The sequence below is a fragment of the Pieris rapae genome, chromosome 9, assembly GCF_905147795.1.
Source record: "Pieris rapae chromosome 9, ilPieRapa1.1, whole genome shotgun sequence".
NCBI classification, from domain to species: domain Eukaryota; kingdom Metazoa; phylum Arthropoda; class Insecta; order Lepidoptera; family Pieridae; genus Pieris; species Pieris rapae.
Window position 1 is genome coordinate 4,349,544 of NC_059517.1, and position 21,125 is coordinate 4,370,668.

General features: G+C 30.7%; 2 protein-coding genes across 5 annotated transcripts; both read right to left on the reverse strand.

The window, feature by feature from the left end:
• Positions 1–142: 142 nt before the first annotated feature.
• On the reverse strand, positions 143–13,607 carry LOC110998735 (glutamyl aminopeptidase). Of its 4 annotated transcripts, none has more exons than XM_045629462.1 (18): positions 13,469–13,607; positions 11,980–12,165; positions 11,021–11,382; positions 8,782–8,917; positions 8,402–8,678; positions 8,096–8,266; positions 7,457–7,554; positions 6,761–6,895; positions 6,278–6,444; positions 5,724–5,864; positions 5,155–5,240; positions 4,642–4,772; positions 3,835–4,035; positions 3,028–3,104; positions 2,258–2,409; positions 1,505–1,634; positions 877–1,099; positions 143–399 (listed from the first exon to the last, which is right to left on the reverse strand). In XM_045629462.1, exons 2-18 carry the CDS (start codon positions 12,163–12,165, stop codon positions 238–240), a joined length of 2,835 nt encoding a protein of 944 aa, XP_045485418.1. In that variant the 5' UTR covers positions 13,469–13,607; the 3' UTR covers positions 143–237. The 4 variants fall into 4 exon arrangements, with proteins under 4 accessions (XP_045485418.1, XP_045485419.1, XP_045485420.1 ...); XM_045629463.1 differs by lacking the exon at positions 13,469–13,607 and adding an exon at positions 13,278–13,456; XM_045629464.1 differs by lacking the exons at positions 11,021–11,382; positions 11,980–12,165; positions 13,469–13,607 and adding an exon at positions 9,209–9,808.
• Positions 13,608–14,908: 1,301 nt separating this feature from the next.
• On the reverse strand, positions 14,909–18,286 carry LOC110998742. Its single transcript, XM_022267513.2, has 2 exons — positions 18,091–18,286; positions 14,909–15,942 (listed from the first exon to the last, which is right to left on the reverse strand). The coding sequence occupies exons 1-2, from the start codon at positions 18,278–18,280 to the stop codon at positions 15,650–15,652; spliced, it is 483 nt and encodes a 160-aa protein (XP_022123205.2). The 5' UTR covers positions 18,281–18,286; the 3' UTR covers positions 14,909–15,649.
• Positions 18,287–21,125: the final 2,839 nt, after the last annotated feature.

Sequence of the window (21,125 nt, forward strand, 5' to 3'; positions counted from 1 at the left end):
TAGTTCTAGCTGAAACAACCCAACATAAGTAACCCATACAACAGTTGAGTACAAACAGATTGGCGTATTTTTCATTATATTATACATGTCAGTAATATTAAAATTTCAAGTGTAGTAGAAGAATACGCGAAATAATAAACAATTTGTTGATTTATTTTTTATTAAGTAACTTTGACATACATCATTTGTAAAAATTATTAATTTATAACTTTAGCATTTCAACAACGATATTTTCCATTATATAGGTTTTATTGCCTTAACATAGTTTTCAAGCCACGAAGCAACGGTCGATTGATGGGAAGAAGTCCATTTGATATTATTGCGGACATTCTCAAGCGCTCTTTGGCGTGCGCTTGCGCCTGCGCCGGCCTCTGAATTCTTCTCGAAAAATGATATCATCTGAAATTCAATCATTTCAATGCTGATAACACTGACATAATACGAATGTAGAATTGTCTATTTAGTTTTTAAAAGCATGTTCTTATGTTACTTAAGTTAAGTGATTTTTTTATTTTGTTTGAGTTTCTATAAAATTAGTGTAAGTTAGTGATAAAATAAAAGGAAATAAATAAAAAAATATTCACATAAATATCAATGGAGATGACGATGTATATTACTTTGTATCCCTTAAATAAGATATTTGATATATATTTATTATAATTTTAAATTGATGAGGTTATAATAACATTTTCTAGAAATGGTGAAAAAGTAAATTTAAATGTTAGTTTATGAGATAACGCCAAAATTTTGCTGCGGGCAAAATTTGCACCATAAAAATCTAATTTCAGTAAAACTGTAAGAATATAAAATAATATAAAAGGCAAAAAATTACAATTTTTTAATTTTTGAATTGTGTGATGCCAAAAACATATTTACCTCCTGTAATTGTTTCTCTGTATTAAAACCACTGGTTATAGCAGGTATAAGGTTGCCAAGGTATCTACTGTTCAGTGTAAATCGGTCAACAAGTGAATTCCACCGATTTCGAACCTCGTCCCAGACAAGTTGATTTCCAGAAGGATTAGCACTTATCAGCTGAAGAACGTTTAGGTAATCTTGGCTACGAATATTTTTCTCATCCCAAGCTAAATTGAGATATCTGAAAGAAATTTAACAAATTTATAAAAAAAAGGAATTTAATGTTTCTGTTTCGGCTTTTTGACTCTAAAGTTCTTTTTACGTTTACACAAATTAAATTCGTTTAATTTTTTTTAAACAATGTATTTGTATGAAACGTAATCAACTTAGGCCATCAAGAAACAATCTTAGATCGCTATTATGCAGTCTTATATTATTTCATATATTATTTCAAACTTCACACAGAAATGGTTTTTTGCTAAAAGTTTATTTCAGTTTGAACTAGAACACAAGCCTTATATTTTTAATATTCAAATTTGGCATTAAAAACAGTTTACAAGGACACTTATAATATATATAGATATTATTATACAAATCAACTGTTGAAGGTTGTGGACAGCCTATAGTAGTGGGTGGGAGATTTTACCTTTTGAGAATAGCGACATCTTCCGGCGCAGAGAGTGCGGACCTCAGCTTGGTCTGCTCCTGTACATCTTCTTCCTGCAAATAGATGGCCCACAATTTGTCCCACTCTTCTGTTGATGCATGCTTCATACCTTTATAATAAAATTAGATTAGTACGTATCCGAAAAATTTTAAATAAACGTATACTTTTATTTAACTTTATACGTAGATCAACATAACGGTTCCTCAAATGATTTATTAATTAATTAACCACAGGTCTTTTATGCGACAAATTTTTGTATCTGTGTCACGGTTATTTGATTTTCTAAAAGGCAAAGTGATCAGTCTTCTGTGCCTGACTAACTCACCGTCAACTTTTTGCATCGATGTCTATGTCCTCATGATCTATTCCTTTACTATACGAGCGAGTGTTAAATAGGCGAATAAACAAAATCCGGAGTTCGAACCTACGCAACATCAGCGAAGCCAAGCCAATAGGCTAACTCGGCTAAATAAAAATTCTTAATAGATAATCTTTAATAAGATTTGGATATCACTATGATATAAAGAGAATAGGCGGCACACTTTAGAAAATAATGGACGCTGGAAGAGGCCTATGTGTCACAGGACACGCTGATTGAAACCGGTTCATTGTGCGTTAGATTAAGTTAAACAAACAGCAAAATGTCAGCAACAAAGGTTAGGTAATTAAAATCATAATCGTAATAAAGTAAAAATGCGGTCGCTAGATTATTTTGAAGGAAATGCATCATACCATAATAATAAACTAAGCTTCGTAGATCAGGTTCTATGGTTCTATTAGTTCCGTGAGAGTTCAACCAGTTCAAAAACATCTCTCTCACTCTACGCTCAGCGTCAGGCAAACCGTTTGAAGCAGCTAATGTCAATACTCTCGTTCGTAGCAAACTGCAATAAGAAACCAATTAGATTAATTTCTGTAATTTATAAACTCAATACTCTATGAGTACTCTATCATATCAAATATAATATTAATTTTATATTATAATTATTTTATATATTACTCATATAAATGAGAACATTACATTATTTACATAGTTTGACGTTTGAGAGTGAGCGCTTTTAACCGCGCAACTTTTTGCCACGCACCACCATTTTTTTTTAATAGAACAGGGGACAAACGGGCAGGAGGAACAAGGCACGTCATGTTAAGTGATAATGCCCATGGACACTTGATAGAAGGTACAATTCCAGGTATTTTGAATCGACTAGGGGCCCTATCTACCATCTTAAAGACCGGAAACATAAAGTTATAACTATTGCCATTTAAAAAAAAGACCGGAAACGCACTTGAAGGTACGTGTCTGGTCTTGCAAGTATACAATATAGATTAAATCCGCCTACTTGTCTGCCTCTGACCATAAAAACAGTGGTGGTCTGAAAAACTTTAAGATAGTCTCATCAATATGATATTATGGGTAGAACGTATTCAAATGTTGCCCTAAATTATAATATAAAAAATATATTCATCAAAGTTGTAATCCCAAAAGATGTATATTATATTACCCTTGAATAACATCCAAATTTGTCTTCTCCCAACTTTGTTCCATATAAAGACCAGCAATGAGATGATGAACATATTTCTAAAAATTGAATAAAATCTTTATAACACAATTCCTAGCTTCTATGACAGAGTTGATAGATTGTAGACTAGTGGTAGATCACATGTAGTATAATCGTAGATTGGTAATTGAATCAGATAAATCAATCCAATAAAAAAAGGCTTGTATTTAAGTTAGGTTCAGGTAAAGTAATACATGTTATTTATATGTCTAAAGTATTACATTTTCGCACTACTATAGTGCAGTTTCACCAATCACAAAATATATCTTTACTTTTATTGAAAGATGAGTGTTTGCCTAGAATTCTAAACATTCTAAACACACAAGATTGTGCGTTAGAACCCCCAACAAGATTATTTATTTATTTGTTTAATTATAAGTAATCTAACAGCTTACTTAATACATATTATTATACAAAATACTAATATAATACAGAAAGCCAAAACAGATTACATAGATTAACAAATTATGTATGAAATCAGAAAACAAGCAAGCACATTAAAATACAAAGATTTCAAAAAAAACAAAAGAATAAAATAAAAAAAAACTGAAATTTGACATTAAAAAGCAACAAATAATACTAAGAATTTAAAACTACTACTTAAAAAAAAAACAAAAATCTGAGTATTCCCGCTTCTCCAAGTACTTCTTGACATCTCTCTTTTTGTGGTGGAAAAGATCAATGTCCTTTATTGCGCTTTAAAATCGTCGCCAAAAACTATAATCTTCCTGTATTGTTTTATAAACTTACCTTCAAATTTTCATACGCAGGGGTGTTACGAAGTTTGTTAGACAGATGATTGAATTTTCCTGAAGCTGTTTCCCACGGGACAAAATCTTTCTCCACGGGAAGGTATTGTGGGAGTGACAGTGCTATGTCATATGGTAAAATACCAGCATCTGATAACGCAAACGCATCATCCAGTAAATGGGCCCTGTCTGATATTGTTAGCTGAAAATGATTTATAGAACAAAATCTTTAATAATAGTCTAAAGCTATTCAACGCATAGTGGTTTGGTTCAGCGTGTAACTCTTATCCCGAAGGTCGTAGATTCGATCCCCAGACGTGCAACAATGACCAATGACTTTTGAGGACTTTCTATATAACACTAGTTCGCAAGGAATGTTACATATTCAATAATCAATAGATTTTTTTTTATTTTACGCAGATGTAAGCACTATTTATTTATTTATTAACACTTCGTTACATTACAATATAAAAATTGAACATAATTAAATAAAAAGGAGGGCAACTGGCGGCCTTATCGCTTTCGAGCGATTTCTGCCAGCAACCACTTTTTATTTTGTGTATAAATATAATATACCCGTTGTCTCACCTCAAAAACAAATTCAATACATAGGATTCATAGGATACAGGTATATGAAAATGTGAAACTAACGATAAAATCAATGATACATTTTAACTTAATGTATCATTGATTTTATCGTTAGTTATCGTGTCACATGAAAAGAGATGCTGTTAACTCGAAAATAAATATTATTTCCCCGGGAAACGTATCTTAGACGCATTGGTTATTGGTTATTAAAGCAACTTACCATATTAGATTTTACTTTAAGTTGCTCGATAATCTGATTCCACATATCCAACGGATAGTTAACTCTGTAATAGCCCACTTGATTGTTATTTATTTTTAACAATTTTTCATCGTCGCTGAGAGATATTTCCACTGAAATTATAGATGCATTTACGTTTCTTTAATAAAGTTCTTATTTATATATTATAACTGTATTTTTGTGTACGTTTTACGTGTACGTAAATTAGCATTTAAACATGATTACACCATATTATTAAATAGTTTAATGTACTGTAAAGTTTTATATTCTATAGTCTGTAGCGACTTCTATGACTACAATAACGTCACCACTATGACGTCAAACTCAGAAACTCGATTACGCAGTCTTACCGACCCCTAATACATACCACTTTTTGACCTTAACCACAGCTAGTCAGAGGTTAGTCTGGGCGATCTTTCTTTCAAGTCGGAGGGAAAATATTTCAACCTCCATAGCAGTGATTAAGTAAAATCGTTATATTATAGTAATTCTTACCGCTATCCGACGTATCAGCAAACCATAGTATAGCGTCACCCTTCTCTTTACTCGTTGAATACGTTATTGGCACATACCAACGATAACTGAAGAACATAGAAAAAACTTATAATTTAGACATAGATACTTTATTGAAATGTGTTTTACTTTGGGATTTTATGTATTGTATAATTGTAGTTATTATCATTATAACTGCGATTATGGAAATCAAATAAATAAAATTCTGGAAAACGTATAATTTTTCTGGTTATGTGAATCAATGTCAATCGATGATGTTGTGTAAGGACTAGAGAATGTCATTCATTTAGCGTTTAGCAGCAATCACAAAGCATTTGTTCTTGCGTCTGTCGTTTTGCATTCTCAATCTTTATCTATCTATCTATCTATATATCTATCTTTATATAATTCTTTTTTTAAAACAATCAGATGGTTTTTAATTTTAACTATTTTAAAGCTTCAGAAACTCAAAATTGTTTTTATTGCCAATTTGACACGACTAGTTCTTAGCACCTCAATTTATACTTAATCATAGATTTGACTATATTACTAAGACTATACTGTATACTTACTGAAATTCCGAGTCATCGTCATAAGTCGCAGTCGGGTCTAAGAGAAACCTTGATTGTGTCAAAATATAAGTATTGTTAGCTCCAGGCCTCACTGTTACAAGGGGATATCCCATTTGTCTCGTCCACGTATCCATTATGTATCTGTGAAAATGTTACTTAAAAGGAAAAACTTCATAATGTTAAAATTGTATATATGGTTATTGATAATAAAATCCACAATATCATAGATCAGTTTTAAATATAGTTAAAACTGTGGTCTAGTGTAGATTTATTCACTGGAGTAAGAAATCTGAAGACAATAATAATCTAAACTAAGGAAGGTTAGAGAAGAAAAAAATATAAAATCTGTCGTAATTAAAAATATTATTGAATTGAATTATATTTTATTTAATATACGCTCGATTGACGATATTTATTCATTGACCTCATCGTAACAATTTTTTTTTAGATTTTCTCCGGAAAAAAATCTGACCAGAAATAATTTATTCATTGTTATTTCGATCTAACCTCGGAAACCGGAACCTTCAATAAAATCGCGCTTCATCTGTACTTACTTGAGGCTTAGTTGTGGATAAAGAGTTTTAAAGTATGGCTCCAGTGATGATAGTAATTCTTGAGTGACGGTGTTGCCATATTTGTACTTCTTTAAATAATCTGAAACTCCTCTACGGAAGTTTTCATCACCGATAAAGCCCTCTAACATTCTTAAAATTGATGCACCCTACAATTTCATTAATTGTACTTAAAAAAGAACAAACAAAACAATGAAATGTTTATCAAAAATGATATTTCACATACTAGTATAAAATTCTAGTAATTCTAAAAATATTTTTATAATAAAATTTGTCATAAGACTCCTTTTAGACTGCCATATGAGTCAACTTTTATGTTTTTTAGCAGTCTATTCTTTTAAAGCTACGACTAGTATATTCTGGTCTCTAGTATACTCTGGTCTGTCAAATTATATTGTCAGAACTATATTACCGTTATGAAATACCAGCCTGAATTATATATATTTTATTAAAAATAAAAATTACCTTATTATACGATATGGAATCAAAGATGGCGGTGATTTGATCTGGTGTCTCCACTGTTTGAACTATAGGGTGACTTGACAACTTCGCATCAGTGACTAAAACTGAATGCAGAGTTTTTGTTAGGAATTGGTCTAGCTAAAACAAAACAACTTCCTTTAAAAAAAAAATTAAAAATTAAATAAACTTAACTAATATGATTCACTCTATATTTATCTAAACCAAATCTAATACATTTTTACTTTGACAGGGACGTTACCTCTCGTAAAATATTCAATGATAATTGATACTCATTTAGGTACTTGAATGTAGAGTTCTTATTATTTTAAAAAACTTAACATGCCTCAAATTCTCGTATAATGAATAAATATTGTATAAAAATGCATTAATAATGAATTCAAAAAATAATGAATATTGTATAACTGTTCAACTGGATTATTTCCTCATCTCCAATGAACAAGAAAGCAGTTAATTGTTTTATTTTTCTTATATTCTAGGAGATTAGTACTCTAACACAACTGAGGCGATTATGATCTCTTAGTCTACCAACTTCAAGAGCGACCGCAAAGCTAATACTAGTCTCTAATATAGAACCCTAACGACGTCACAATCCTACCTAGGAATTACCTGAAAATTCAATGTTGGTGTTATGGACTTAATGAAGTTGGTCTAAGACATTAGTTAGATAATTAAAATTACCATAGTCCAGGAAGGTTCAATAGCATTCAATGATTTCACTTGCATATACGAAGCAAAACCTTCGTTGAGCCAAACTTCGTCCCACCACTTCATTGTCACTGAAATGAGAATGAATATATTATTATTAATTGAATTAAACAACGGAGAAGGTTACCAAGTCGACATTTCTTTTTTTTTGTGTTAACTTGATTGAACTACAATTGCAATAATACTCCGATAATGAAATAGTCAGTAACAAAAAACAATTAAAACTAAATATTACTTATACAAAACTGCTAAATAATATGTGTTTTTTATACATAAAATTTTTAATATGCTACATGAAGCAGCACTTAGTGAACCCATTAAAAACTAATAAATTCAATTTGAAAGTTTTTTCCAATAAACTTTTTTTTTAATTTATTTATTCCACTACATTATTCTATCTTAACAGTTACTACTAATTCGATAGAACTCCAAAATAATACCCACACCAATATATCCTAAATATATCCTACATAAAAAACATTAAAAAATTATAACTTATGAACATTATAGTCAACAGTATCAGTGTTGATATTAAGATTCTTTAACAGATTTTCAAATCCAATATTTACAACTCTAACTGCAAACACAAATATTATATAATTTTCACCTTACCTAAATTGCCAAACCACATGTGTGCCAACTCATGTGCAATTGTATTGGCTACACCGATTTTATTTTGCGATGATGTTGTGGCCTCATCAACTAGGAAGGATGTTTCCCTATATGTAATCAAACCCCAGTGTTCAGTAGCGCCTGATACATAATCTGGAATCGCGATCATATCTGAAAAAGTTTTTTTTTGTATTAATAGACTTGTATTAAAAAAAATCCAAGACATGTAGCTAACAAAATGCATTCCTGTAACAGATAGGAAGTAAAGTGTAAATAAAAATATAGTACATATTAAATATTACATACCAAGTTTAGGAAGAGGGTATGGCACCTCATAGTACTTAATATAGAATTCAGTAGCTCGTTTTCCAATATCTTGAGCAAAATCAATTTTATGTGTCTGTTGCTTCTGCGCAAATGATCGTAATGTGAAATCTTTACCAATGCCACTTGCATTTATGAGTGTTTCTTTGTAATCAAAGTTGCATATAACAAAACAGGCTAGATATGTGGACATAGGAACACTTGTAGCAAAAGTTACTGTTTCTGTATTTGTAGATTTATCCACAGATTTTGATATTTCCTAAAAACAAATTGGATTACCAGTCTTAAGCTGAATGAAGAGATAAAAAAAATATAATTGATATTGGACTATTTTTATACAAGTTTTCAAGTTATATTCTTACATTCATATTAGAGAGTGCAACATAATCAATAGGCTTGACTAAGGTTATGTCATATGTTGCTTTAAAATCGGGTTCATCAAAACATGGAAATGCCTGTCGAGCATATGTCGGCTGAAATTTACTTGCCACCATAGACCTGAAACAAAGAAGTTCAGTGAAATAAATAAAGATCATCAATTGCACTGCAGGAAAAATATGCCAATGCCTTTTTCTTTAATTTTGAATGTCTAAAGATCTTGAAAGCAAATATCAATTATAATTGCTAAATATATATATATATATATAAATATATCAATTAAATTTCTTGAAAATAAGTTTTGGGGAACTATCAGAGACATTTATTTAATTGTTCTTGGTTAGATTTGACAATATATCATTTTACAATTACAGAAGTTCAAGAGCCTTATTCACTAAAACTGATATTTACCCTCCTGGTTTAAGCCTAGAAAGATAGAAACCTACAATATTCCTGGTCAAATCTCCACTAAATTCAATGTTTATTTCATAACTTCCAACATTAATATTCTCATTAAATTGAATATATAACTGTTCCAATGATTTTATTTCAAAAAAATTCTGAACTGTTATTTCATTGTGGCTACTGGTCACTTTCACATCTTTGATATGCAAGAATTTTGTATGCAAAGATAAATTATCTCGTTCACTATCGACGATAACATTAATGCTTACTTCTCCAAGAAATTTCCCTGACTCAAGATCAGGATTTAATTTTAACTTGTAATTTACAGGGTGAACTAACTGAGACAATCTTTCTGATAACTTTATCGTGGATGTTTCCATATTTTTTTCGTAATAACTCCTGATTGACCAGCTATATAGAAAACCTTGTTTAAAGCTAATATTCTGTCGGTATATTTTCGTAAGGGCAAAGACATAAGTTTTTTTCAACATAGAGTCAAACCCAATAGTTACACGGCGTTGATAACATCTAGCAAAATGGAAATATTTACAACTTTTATATTATTTATATAATTTTATTTATAAACATAACCATTCTCATGACTTCGGATTTCGAAGTTTTAATAATGTATATTGTATACCAAAATTACCAAAAGTCAAAACCAATCTTATCTGAAAGGTGTACGGTATGGGAACTGTCAACCTTCAAAGTAATAATAATAAGTCTGTGGTTATTGGCATATTGATATTTGATTGGCACCGCCTAGCCGACCAACACTACTGTGAAGTTTTTGAAGTGAAACTTCTTTAGAATCGTCGTGATTTCAAACCGGATGCAACGAAAAAGCGACAGTAAAAAGAGACAAAAACATTAATTCATATGATTTAACGTGGAAGAAAATGAGATAGATACACTTCTTTAGAATCGTCGTGATTTCAAACCGGATGCAGCGGTAAAGAGAGACAGAAACATTAAATCATAAGATTTAACGTGAGAGAAAATGAGATAGGAGGCATTATACAGCCTCTCTTTACTGCCGCTTTTTCATTTGATCGAATTTCAAACTTTCGTTGTTTTAATTTTTGCCAAACTAAAGATTTATATTAAACTTATAAATTAAAATGTATCATTAAATATACTGTTTTTAAAGAACACACACATTTAGATAGTGAAAAATGATTAATTTATATTTGATTAATTATAAAAACTTTGCTTTTAAAGGTTTCACTTCTGCCATGTGTGAATTGCACATATGTTTTTTTTTTAAGTTACATTATACAGATTTGTAGCAAATGCTGCGTAATCTAAAGGACATTTGCGAAACTTATGTTACCAGTAATAATATATCAGTATTTATTTAACATGCTTTTGCGAAGTTTAGTCTGACCTAGGTAATAGGTATGCGATTTAGTCTATATTATAATATTTAGAGTGCGATACTAAGAGTATTTTTGGCTGTTCCTATTGATAAAATTATCTCTTTAAAATCTGAAGCGCGACAAATCACATAGTATCTCCGCCGCCGCCCTCGCTTACCGCATGCCGTCGCTAGATCACTTCGTGCGTTTTTATACGGAATTAATGTCAGACGGTACGTTATTCGATTCTGTATTTCCGAAACTAAACAAGATACGAAAATTTTAAAAACGTACGTCTGTAGAGTTCGTATTCCTTATCTCGTTTAGCTATTAAACTCATTTTTGCTCTATGATCACATCTGACTCTGTTCCACGGATAGGTCGATACGTTTTTGTACATGGATATAGTTAGAAATCTATAATACACAAAACTACTTAATTTGAAATAATGACAACTTACACGCCACCTCGCATTGTACTTTGATAAAAGCCGACGATTCCCGTGTCAAGTTTCCCAGTAAAATTTAAAGTTAATTTGTACACTCCTTCACTGATTTCGTTATGTCCAAACTGCACCTGATAAACCTCTCTTTTTGGTATTATATTTGTTGTATTTATTTGCAGAAATTTGTTTGCATCATCAATGAAATCAACATAGTTGATCGATAGATTTTTCATATGAAGCTCAATATTGGTCGTAGGTCGTAGGACACGCACTCTTATCGTTACTTGCCCTTTAAAACTATTTCTTTCTAAGTCAGGCCATAACATTAGAGTGTAATTTAATGGCCTAACATCTCTAGAAAGTCGGTAGTTTATAACCTGTAACGAAAAAGCGTATAGGATAAAAATTCAATAATAATAAAATAATAGGTAAACGGGGGCGTTACCTCGTTATTCGTGAAATCCAAATCACGGAATGACACTGTTTTTTTTTCTTCTTACCAAAAATTCAGTTCGATATAAAAATACATGTAAGCAATGAAACCTGTGCATTTAGAGTGATTGCGATTAAGTGATTAAAAGGTTAAAAGAAAATCTCTATAAACATAACAATCACCAATAACAAACAGTTTAACAGGATTAAAACCCCTTATTTTATTACTTCTCGAAAGTTAAACTTTTGGCTTAATATATGCAAGATTGCGTCCGTTCCTATGATGTAAAATACTTGTAAATACTTTTGTGCGTTTATTGTCATTCTGCATTTTGTGTGGTTTTAATAGGGATTTAAAAAAAATACGTTTATTTTGGAACATAAGATCATCATGGTATCACAAGTTTTCAAATACGAAAATAAGAAACCACGAAAAAGCTTAGATATATGCCAAAAATGTCAAAATGGGCCTTCAGTTACCAATTGATTGTTTATTAGATTTTTTTTAAATCACATTCACATATTAAACTATACACACTTACATGATTTTCGTTTGTATTCGTCTTTTTTGAACTATCAATGTCAGTAGTTAAAATATTTTCTTCTATTCTACATGTAGTGCTTTGGACTGATAATGCTATCGTAGATACAAACAATGAGAATGATAGTAAACTCAACAACACGATAACTTTATGGGAACTGACCCAAGACATCATATCGGGCTTCATCTGAAAGAATATATTTAATGTCAGAATATGTAAAAATACTTGTTAGAATTGTTAATAATAAAAGTTTATTCGATTCTAATCTAAGGTGCCTGTATTTCATAATTTAAGAATTTGTATACGAACGTAACGCCGGCTAGAGATCTCCAATCGTACAGTGACAACATTTAAAAGTCGTTCTTAGTAGTCGCTGTACAAGTTGCTAGCTAATGCAATGTATTAATGCAAGGTGTCGAGTAAATTATATTTTAAGTATTGGCGATAGTATTTTTGTTCTCATTCGTATTATTATCAAATCAGATTTCTATGAAGCCGCAGTCTACTAGTACCTACCGTATTCGGCTAATAATAGTTTTTTTTTATTTTAATTTAGGGTAATAATTGCATAAACAGAACAAGTCAAATTTATTGCAATAATAATTTTAAACTTGGCAATGGGCACAGCAAAATGGACACAGATATGGAAAAGGCCACGGAGAAGGCGAAGAGGGCGCCCAAGAAAAGGTGGATAGAAGAAATCGAAGAGGTATCAAGAAACCAGTGGAGAATGAAAGCCATAGACAGAGTCAGTGGGATAAAGCTGGAGAAGGCTTTTAGCTCCTTCATGACGGACGGTAATGAAGATAGCTAGGATATAGGATAACAAGTAAAAAAATGTATACAAATGAAAAATAATCTAAGCTGTATATTATAATTTTGGCTCGTGATTGGAAATAATATAGGCTTTATTATTATTTCTTGTAAATTAAATACAAAGTGCCTTTATGGAAAATATCAAACTATTTTTAGATATTGATTCTTGAATAATCGTCATCATTTGTAAACAGTAGTACTTTTTGTATTATGATTTCATTATTGTAGTTAATATTAAAATAGTATTTAGCTTATTTTAATTAATTTTATACCTAATTACCTTAAATTAATTTTAATTACCTAATTATGAATCTGAATTAATTTGACTTAAAGGCTACTGGAATAATGAATCAGATAATGAATTATTGTTGAAGATTTCCTTAAAATTGCAATTGTAAATATATTTATTTATATTGAACGTTAAACCTGTGGGTAAAATACCACTGTCGTCTTTAGGGTCTTAATACACCGAATGTACTTACCCTATTTCGTACTGTTGACAAACACTTCACGAAAAATTAACTCTATTGTCAAATGCATTGAGCCATGAATAGAAATCGATCGCTGTTATATTACAACACAACGAGAAACTTCACTTGCGAACGAAATTCACCTGACAGTCGTGGTTGTTATGAAGTTGTTGGCGAAGTGGCGACTAAACATTTATACTTACATAATCACCACCTTCACAGCATTAGAATGTTTCTCCGATTAGAATATTGTTGAATTTTCTAAACCTTTAACAGGTATAACAACCGTAGAACTTGAAACCTGATCGCAAAAATAGATATCAAGATAAGAAAGACTGTATGTTTTCTCTTCTCTTTCGTCAATATTCTGAGATAAAAATATCAGTTGTAATCTTGCCTATATTTGATCAAAGATAACCCTTTTCGGTTATGCTTTTTTAAAATCCAGATAACACTTTTATTAAAAAGGATTCAGTAATTTAAAAAAAAGTGTTAACCAATAGGTAGGCCTTGTATGAAAATATTTTGTTCACGTCACTGATAAGGCAGGAAAATGTCGTTATTCAATTTAAATACATATCTGGGTATCGAGTTATTCAGAAATTTTGCATATCGCATTCATACTAGGATTTGTATGCGTATCTTATACTTTATTTATTCTTGTAAACTTAATTTACACAGCTGTAATGATTTTATTACTTTGATTTTGTTCTTGCCACTGATTTCAGGTGTACAGCGCTTGTATTAAAATTAAATATTTCAGTTGGTGCCTGTAGATAATGCCGGTTACCCCCAGAGCTGAATCTTCTCTCGCTCAACGGATAAATATCGCAATACAGTAAGTGATGTTGCCAGCAATAAAGGTACACACACACTACCACAGGTAGGTGAAAAAAAAACATAAATATACTAAATATAGAAAGAAAGAAAGAAAGAAAGAAATAACTTTATTAGACACAAAATACAATAATTGTTTCTATAAAGTAGAGTGCTCTGGCCCCCACACTAGGATTCCCTGTGTTGTGGGCAGCCAGTCTCTTCCTTTTACATCTAAACGTTACTTAATTAATTAATTATACTTAACAAATTTATACCTATTCTATTTTTTTACGATAAGAATGTTTTCTGTGTTAGTATATGACAGCTTAATAAGATATTTTTTGAGTTTTTTAGTGAAAGTATGAAGGGTGATTTTTGAAAAGTTAGTAATAATTTTATTTTTGATAAGGTGGTTAAAGATGAATATCTTTATATAATGTTATATTTTAAATATTTTTTGGTAAACGAACGCACAATTGTCGTAAATATAAGCTATATCACTAAAATAAAATAAGATCTTAAGGTATATTAAATTATCCACTTTAAGTTTTATTCACACTAACACCGATAACATTTATATAACATCATATTGCTATACTAGCAGACTCGGCCAAGCGTTGCTGTGGCTAAGGTTTTTGTTATATTACATAGTATTAAACTATTCAAGGGAAACGGTAGGAGAACTTATGTGAAACATTGATACTTTTAACACAGCGCCATCTGTTATAATTGTATCAAGTAATAAACGAATATTTGCAATAAAATAATATTGAGGGTATAAATTGAGATGTAAGCTATCCTATCTTCTAAGTTAGATCAAACTGCACTCGGAGTGCAAATTTGATTCATATCGGTTCGGTAGTTTAGGAGTGCATAGCGGACAAACAACGTGACACGTAATTTATATATATTAACATATGTTTTAAGCTATTGAAGCTTGTAGGTATTTAGCACGTATTTTATATGCCTCTAACAGGTACGAAGTGTTCTTACTAATACTCAAAATTAAAATTAACTATGAAAGCCATGTTTCTGTTGGTACAGTTTCAACACATTCACGTATGCGTTGCGTTGTCATACTGCTATTGTACAGGATGTTAGAACAATTTTAACGCAATTAATGAATTAGACATTTAATAAATATTTAAATACATTCATCAAAAATCTAAGGGATGTATGCCCTATTGCGAGTGGAGGGAATATGCTGATATCAAATTGATGGAATTCAAATTGGACGATGTATTGTCATATGTTGCATTCTATTGGAGACAATATTCCTTTATGTTTGGGTCTAATGTGCTTCTAATATATAGATTTTTATCAAGATGCATAACAAAAATACAACATTAATAACTTGTTGAGTACATATTGGAGCGTGAGTGGAGATGTATGAACCAACAATGTTTTACTTTTCCAATTATATTTCGTAAATGCTGCGAGACTTAGATTTTTCTAAAGCAATTATTTGACGGTCATTTTTTCTACAGAAAAATCTACGTAGCATTTTCGAAATGTTTCTTTTAGCATCAGTCTTAAAGCATCGTTAAAAATAATAACATATTTCTCTAACCTAAACTGGCTCTATTGACATTAATATAAGCACCTGTATATTCGTTTTCATGTCCACTGAATCCGTAATTTATCGCGGCTAAGTCTGCGTCACGTCCCTTCACACTATTACTGTTTCTAAACGCATTAATGATAATCAATACTAAAGCTAGTTTACCGATTATAAGAGACTTAAACAGCATAAACTTAATCATGCCGAGGAAAATTGGCACGACCATGGATTGTATTACAAACGGCATTGCCATCATCGGTAAGAGTCGCTCCAATAATTTCTTCTGCTTTCCACGTCCTGAAATTGAATATATTTATTAGTTATAATATTTATAATACATAATTATTCTATGATATCTATAGACTCTTATAGTTTTACCATATGTGATCTCAGATTAGGTAATCTATGAATGCATCTTCCCTCGTTTTATCTACGGCCATGAAGTATAAACGCTAATCGCTATTATCCGGTCCCTAATTGTTTATATAGCATTTATGCAACCACGGTACCGACCACAATACTTATACAGTTTTATAATCAGACTAAAGCTGCTGCGCCGTCAACGGAATCGAGGACACCAGACATGGTACTTTCCTCAAAGATACTCCGACTCGGAATCGCTTCACAGCGTGTAACTACCGATGTTCCTTTTCAATAGAATGTGTAATATTTTATGCTCATTAATATTAAGCGTATTGTGCTATCACCACAGACTATTATTAATTTTGTGACTACTTTTGTAGCATATACTAAATGTATTAAAATATTTGACCTTTGCTTTAAGTAATAATGCTGTAAATTTAACATTTATTAAGACAAAAGAAAAAATTCGGATGAAACAACAATAATTGCAATAATTTATTTTCTTTTATAGAATTTCAATTTGGTTTATAACTTGAGGTTTCAATAATGTTTGTTAGATACAAATAAGCCGACGAAATCATTTATATTCTATTCATGCAATGTATAGTAACGGAAAGTTATTTAAAGATGTCAGTTAAGCAATACGATGACCGCATTTGAAATAAGTAACTAAATTGAAAACCCAAATTCCGAAAATACTAGAGAAAGTCTAATAAACAACCGCGAGATATAATCTATAAACTCATTCGCAAAAAACGAGCACTTAAGGAAATTTACATTCTAAGATCAATTTCAGTTAATTAAATGGAATTAAATTCTCTAACGTAGTCTGTATAATCGTGTAATTTAATGCGCATCAAGTGAATTCTATAATTTTTTTATTAATTTTTGATGATTCTTTTAAAACGACGTACACGGCCAAACAATAAGAACTGGTCGACAGTACAGGCATAATTTTTTTCAACTTCTTTTAATGTTTTAGTTAAAAATGTAAAAACCTAATAACACGCTTCTGAGAATGTTCTCCACGATGTTTTTAATAACGTTTTGAGGAATACGTTTTCTCTCTTTTGCAATTACTCTTTTGAGCTCTCTGATGTTTTTTGGAGCAGAGCAAAAACGGTTCCCAACTTCCTGCGTGTACGCTCCCACGTCGCTAGCGGTGCGGGCGAGCATTGTCCGTTATAAAAAAAAGAGTATTCATTAAGAGGAGTATATAGACAACGTCACAGGTTAAATGCTATTTAATTAAGTGAAATCGACCTTTGAACGTAAATTTTATGAGGTGCCCGTTTTTGTAAAAGACTTTAGAAACAGGACAACGATTGTTTTTTGTTATGTTAAAAGAATTTACAAAGAGAATAAAGCTGTTTAAGAAAAAAACTTTCACTTATTACATGTTTGTACATAAAATTTATTTTTACATTTAGATTTACTGTAGCTTCAAGTTATATACAAATTTTCAAATTAATTAGTGCATGTACAGTAAAATATTTCATAAAACTATTGCTTTTAGTAATTTCTCCTAATCTTTATTACACGTGAATTAAAAGGCTAAAAAGCGAGAGTAACTGCAGTTTCACGTTTTATACTAATTTTCTCATTAATTAGTATATGAACCGTAAAATTTTTCATGAAACTATCTCCTGTAGTATCTCTCTTATTATTTAACACACGTAAATTAAAAGCGACTAATATTAATTATATGTCCATGTTTTCATGACTTCTCGATTTTCTTTTTAATTACACTTTCGCTAATCGTTAATTTATAGACGCACAATACTGTTTTTATTTGTGTGACGCGCCTATTCTACACATACCTACACAAGCATATTAAACAGTTCTCTTCTATTATACTTCTATCACTACACTCAGCCTAATTTAGGGTGTCAAAAGTTCGTGCCTATAAAAAACGAGTTACAATAGAGCTTCTTATTAATGAGATTGTAATAAAACGTAATTAGCAATTATTGTAAATAAAAGAGGATGGATTGGTCATTACCACGACGATTCAGGTTGACAGTATTGACGAGATTTATGAACAATAATTAATAATTTATAGGGTGTGAGTAAAACACTTACCACTTTCCACATCCTTGCCAAGGTCTACCTCAAAGGAAATTGGGGTATCCGTGTTGTTATCATCTGGAATCTTTGCGTATACACCATCATATATCTCCAGTCTTTGTATATGCTGTGTATCATTGCAGGAGACTTGACATAGTGCTATGGTGAGTATAAAGAGCAAACGCAGCGCGCGATGTCCGTTCATTGTCACGGCCACGATACCAATGTGTTTACCGTGCCCCACCTTACCACCCTTGCAGTCAACGGCATTAGAAAATCTAAGTTCTGCTACAATAGTTTCGAGCATTCCGCCAAAATAAATTACTATAATAATCAATATCAGTAACTATTTTACTCATACACTTTTTTTTTGGCAAAAATTACTGACACGAAAAAAGATTTTCTAGAAATGTGTTGATGGAGTATCGTATCGAGTAGTATAGATGGAGGATCCAATAATGCATCTTTCGTGTGGACATTAAATTGTTAAGAAATCATCTATGTTTCCTTATATTCCTGTCATAACTTTCGTTTTTTATTTAATTGGTAAATTTAAGACAAAAGGTTATTATATATTTATCCAATATTCACATGAATAAGCACACCGTGATAGAAATATTTTCGTATTTCTCGATTGTTCTTAGTAGTCTTGTATCGATAACAACGTTTTCAATAAAGTGAAATTTCTCCTGTCTCTAGATCTAGACATCGATGTAGGGAAGTTTTACCCATTTAGAATGGAACCTGTATTAAACTGGTTAGAAATTGAAACCATACCCGCTAACTTACAATCGATTATTATTTCTCGTTGCTCATTATATATATATATATAGAAGACGTTGATTTGCTATATAAAGCATATTTTTAAGTTTGGAAATGTTTGGTTAAATTTTGGCATTTTAAAGAATTATGATTTTTTTTATTTATATATTTATATCTTTTCTTGGCGATTCCTTTAAGGTTTCTGCAGTTAGGCTATGAAATTCACTTACCGTCACTAATTTCTGCTGTACAAATATTACCTGTCCATATATCCCTAACTTGCGTACTGACTACTAACTGACGTGAGACTGATCTTGAATTAAATTGTCATTATCATTCATTAGACCAGTGTCGATAATTTTTGAAACCAAAAAAAATTACAGTAGGATAAAACCCATTAGAAATGCAGGGGAATATGATCAAAATGAAAGGAAAAATAAATTACGGTCGATCCGAGTTCGGGAAGTGGGAGGGGGGTGACTTTTAAGGGGGAAAAATTGTTTATCTTGATTTCCGGCGAAACTACCAGTCCTATGGAAAAAAGTTAAATGGCAAAGTTGTAGGTCATAAAAAGATCTACAACTTTGGTATTTACAATTTTTTCACATAACCGCAAAATTTAGGTGAAAAATTCAAAAAACCAAGTTTTTAGTTTTTTATTTATATCTTTTTTAAAAAGTTTTTTTTTTCTACGAAACTTTGGTGGAAACTTACCTTATTATGTCCCAAATATACTGTAATTTATTTGATTAAAAATATTTATTTTTTCGCCTCATTTTAACTTAATATCAAAAAAGCACCCTAATTTTCAATCGAAAATTCTGACGTCAAAATTTCAGCTTTTTTCAAAAAGTTTGGGGGCTTTTTGTTCGTTGAAATATCTACTTTCTGATGGTGTAAAAAAAAAATACATTACTATAGGAAATATTATTAGAAAATGCAAAAAATTGAAAAAACTTCAAATTCGAAAATTTTCTTTTAATTATGTACAATTTTGAGGTATTTATTAAAATTTACACTTTAATTACTCAAAAAACGTAAGATTTCATGCTTCATTGATAAACGAAAAAATTGCAAATTAAAATATACTTCTATAATTAACAAACAAATAAGTTAATAAAGTTAATATTTAATAAGACATCTACAATATTTTGAAAAAGTTGTAGAATCTTCTGTAAATAATATTTGTAGATGCCTATTTATTGCTGTTTTAAGATAATTTATATACCTGAGTGACCTTCGGTGAATTTTGAATTTTTCTTTGAATAAAGTAAATTTCTCACAAATCACTTAGAGTAACTCAGCCTGCAGGTGTATTTTTAAAAACTGATGTAGTACACTACTCTGTATCTCGAATACTGGCTAACGGTTTTTACAGCTGCTACGAAATAGCAGGTAGCAGTAAGGCCCAGACCCTCCTAGGTCCATCCCCACTTCTCAATGAAATAACTTACACTGGGCTAAAATTCACCGAAGGTCACTCAGGTATATAAATTATCTTAAAACAGCAATAAATAGGCATCTACAAATATTATTTACAGAAGATTCTACAACTTTTTCAAAATATTGTAGATGTCTTATTAAATATTAACTTTATTAACTTATTTGTTTGTTAATTATAGAAGTATATTTTAATTTGCAATTTTTTCGTTTATCAATGAAGCATGAAATCTTACGTTTTTTGAGTAATTAAAGTGTAAATTTTAATAAATACCTCAAAATTGTACATAATTAAAAGAAAATTTTCGAATTTGAAGTTTTTTCAATTTTTTGCATTTTCTAATAATATTTCCTATAGTAATGTATTTTTTTTTTTACACCATCAGAAAGTAGATATTTCAACGAACAAAAAGCCCCCAAACTTTTTGAAAAAAGCTGAAATTTTGACGTCAGAATTTTCGATTGAAAATTAGGGTGCTTTTTTGATATTAAGTTAAAATGAGGCGAAAAAATAAATATTTTTAATCAAATAAATTACAGTATATTTGGGACATAATAAGGTAAGTTTCCACCAAATTTCGTAGAAAAAAAAAACTTTTTAAAAAAGATATAAATAAAAAACTAAAAACTTGGTTTTTTGAATTTTTCACCTAAATTTTGCGGTTATGTGAAAAAATTGTAAATACCAAAGTTGTAGATCTTTTTATGACCTACAACTTTGCCATTTAACTTTTTTCCATAGGACTGGTAGTTTCGCCGGAAATCAAGATAAACAATTTTTCCCCCTTAAAAGTCACCCCCCTCCCACTTCCCGAACTCGGATCGACCGTAATTTATTTTTCCTTTCA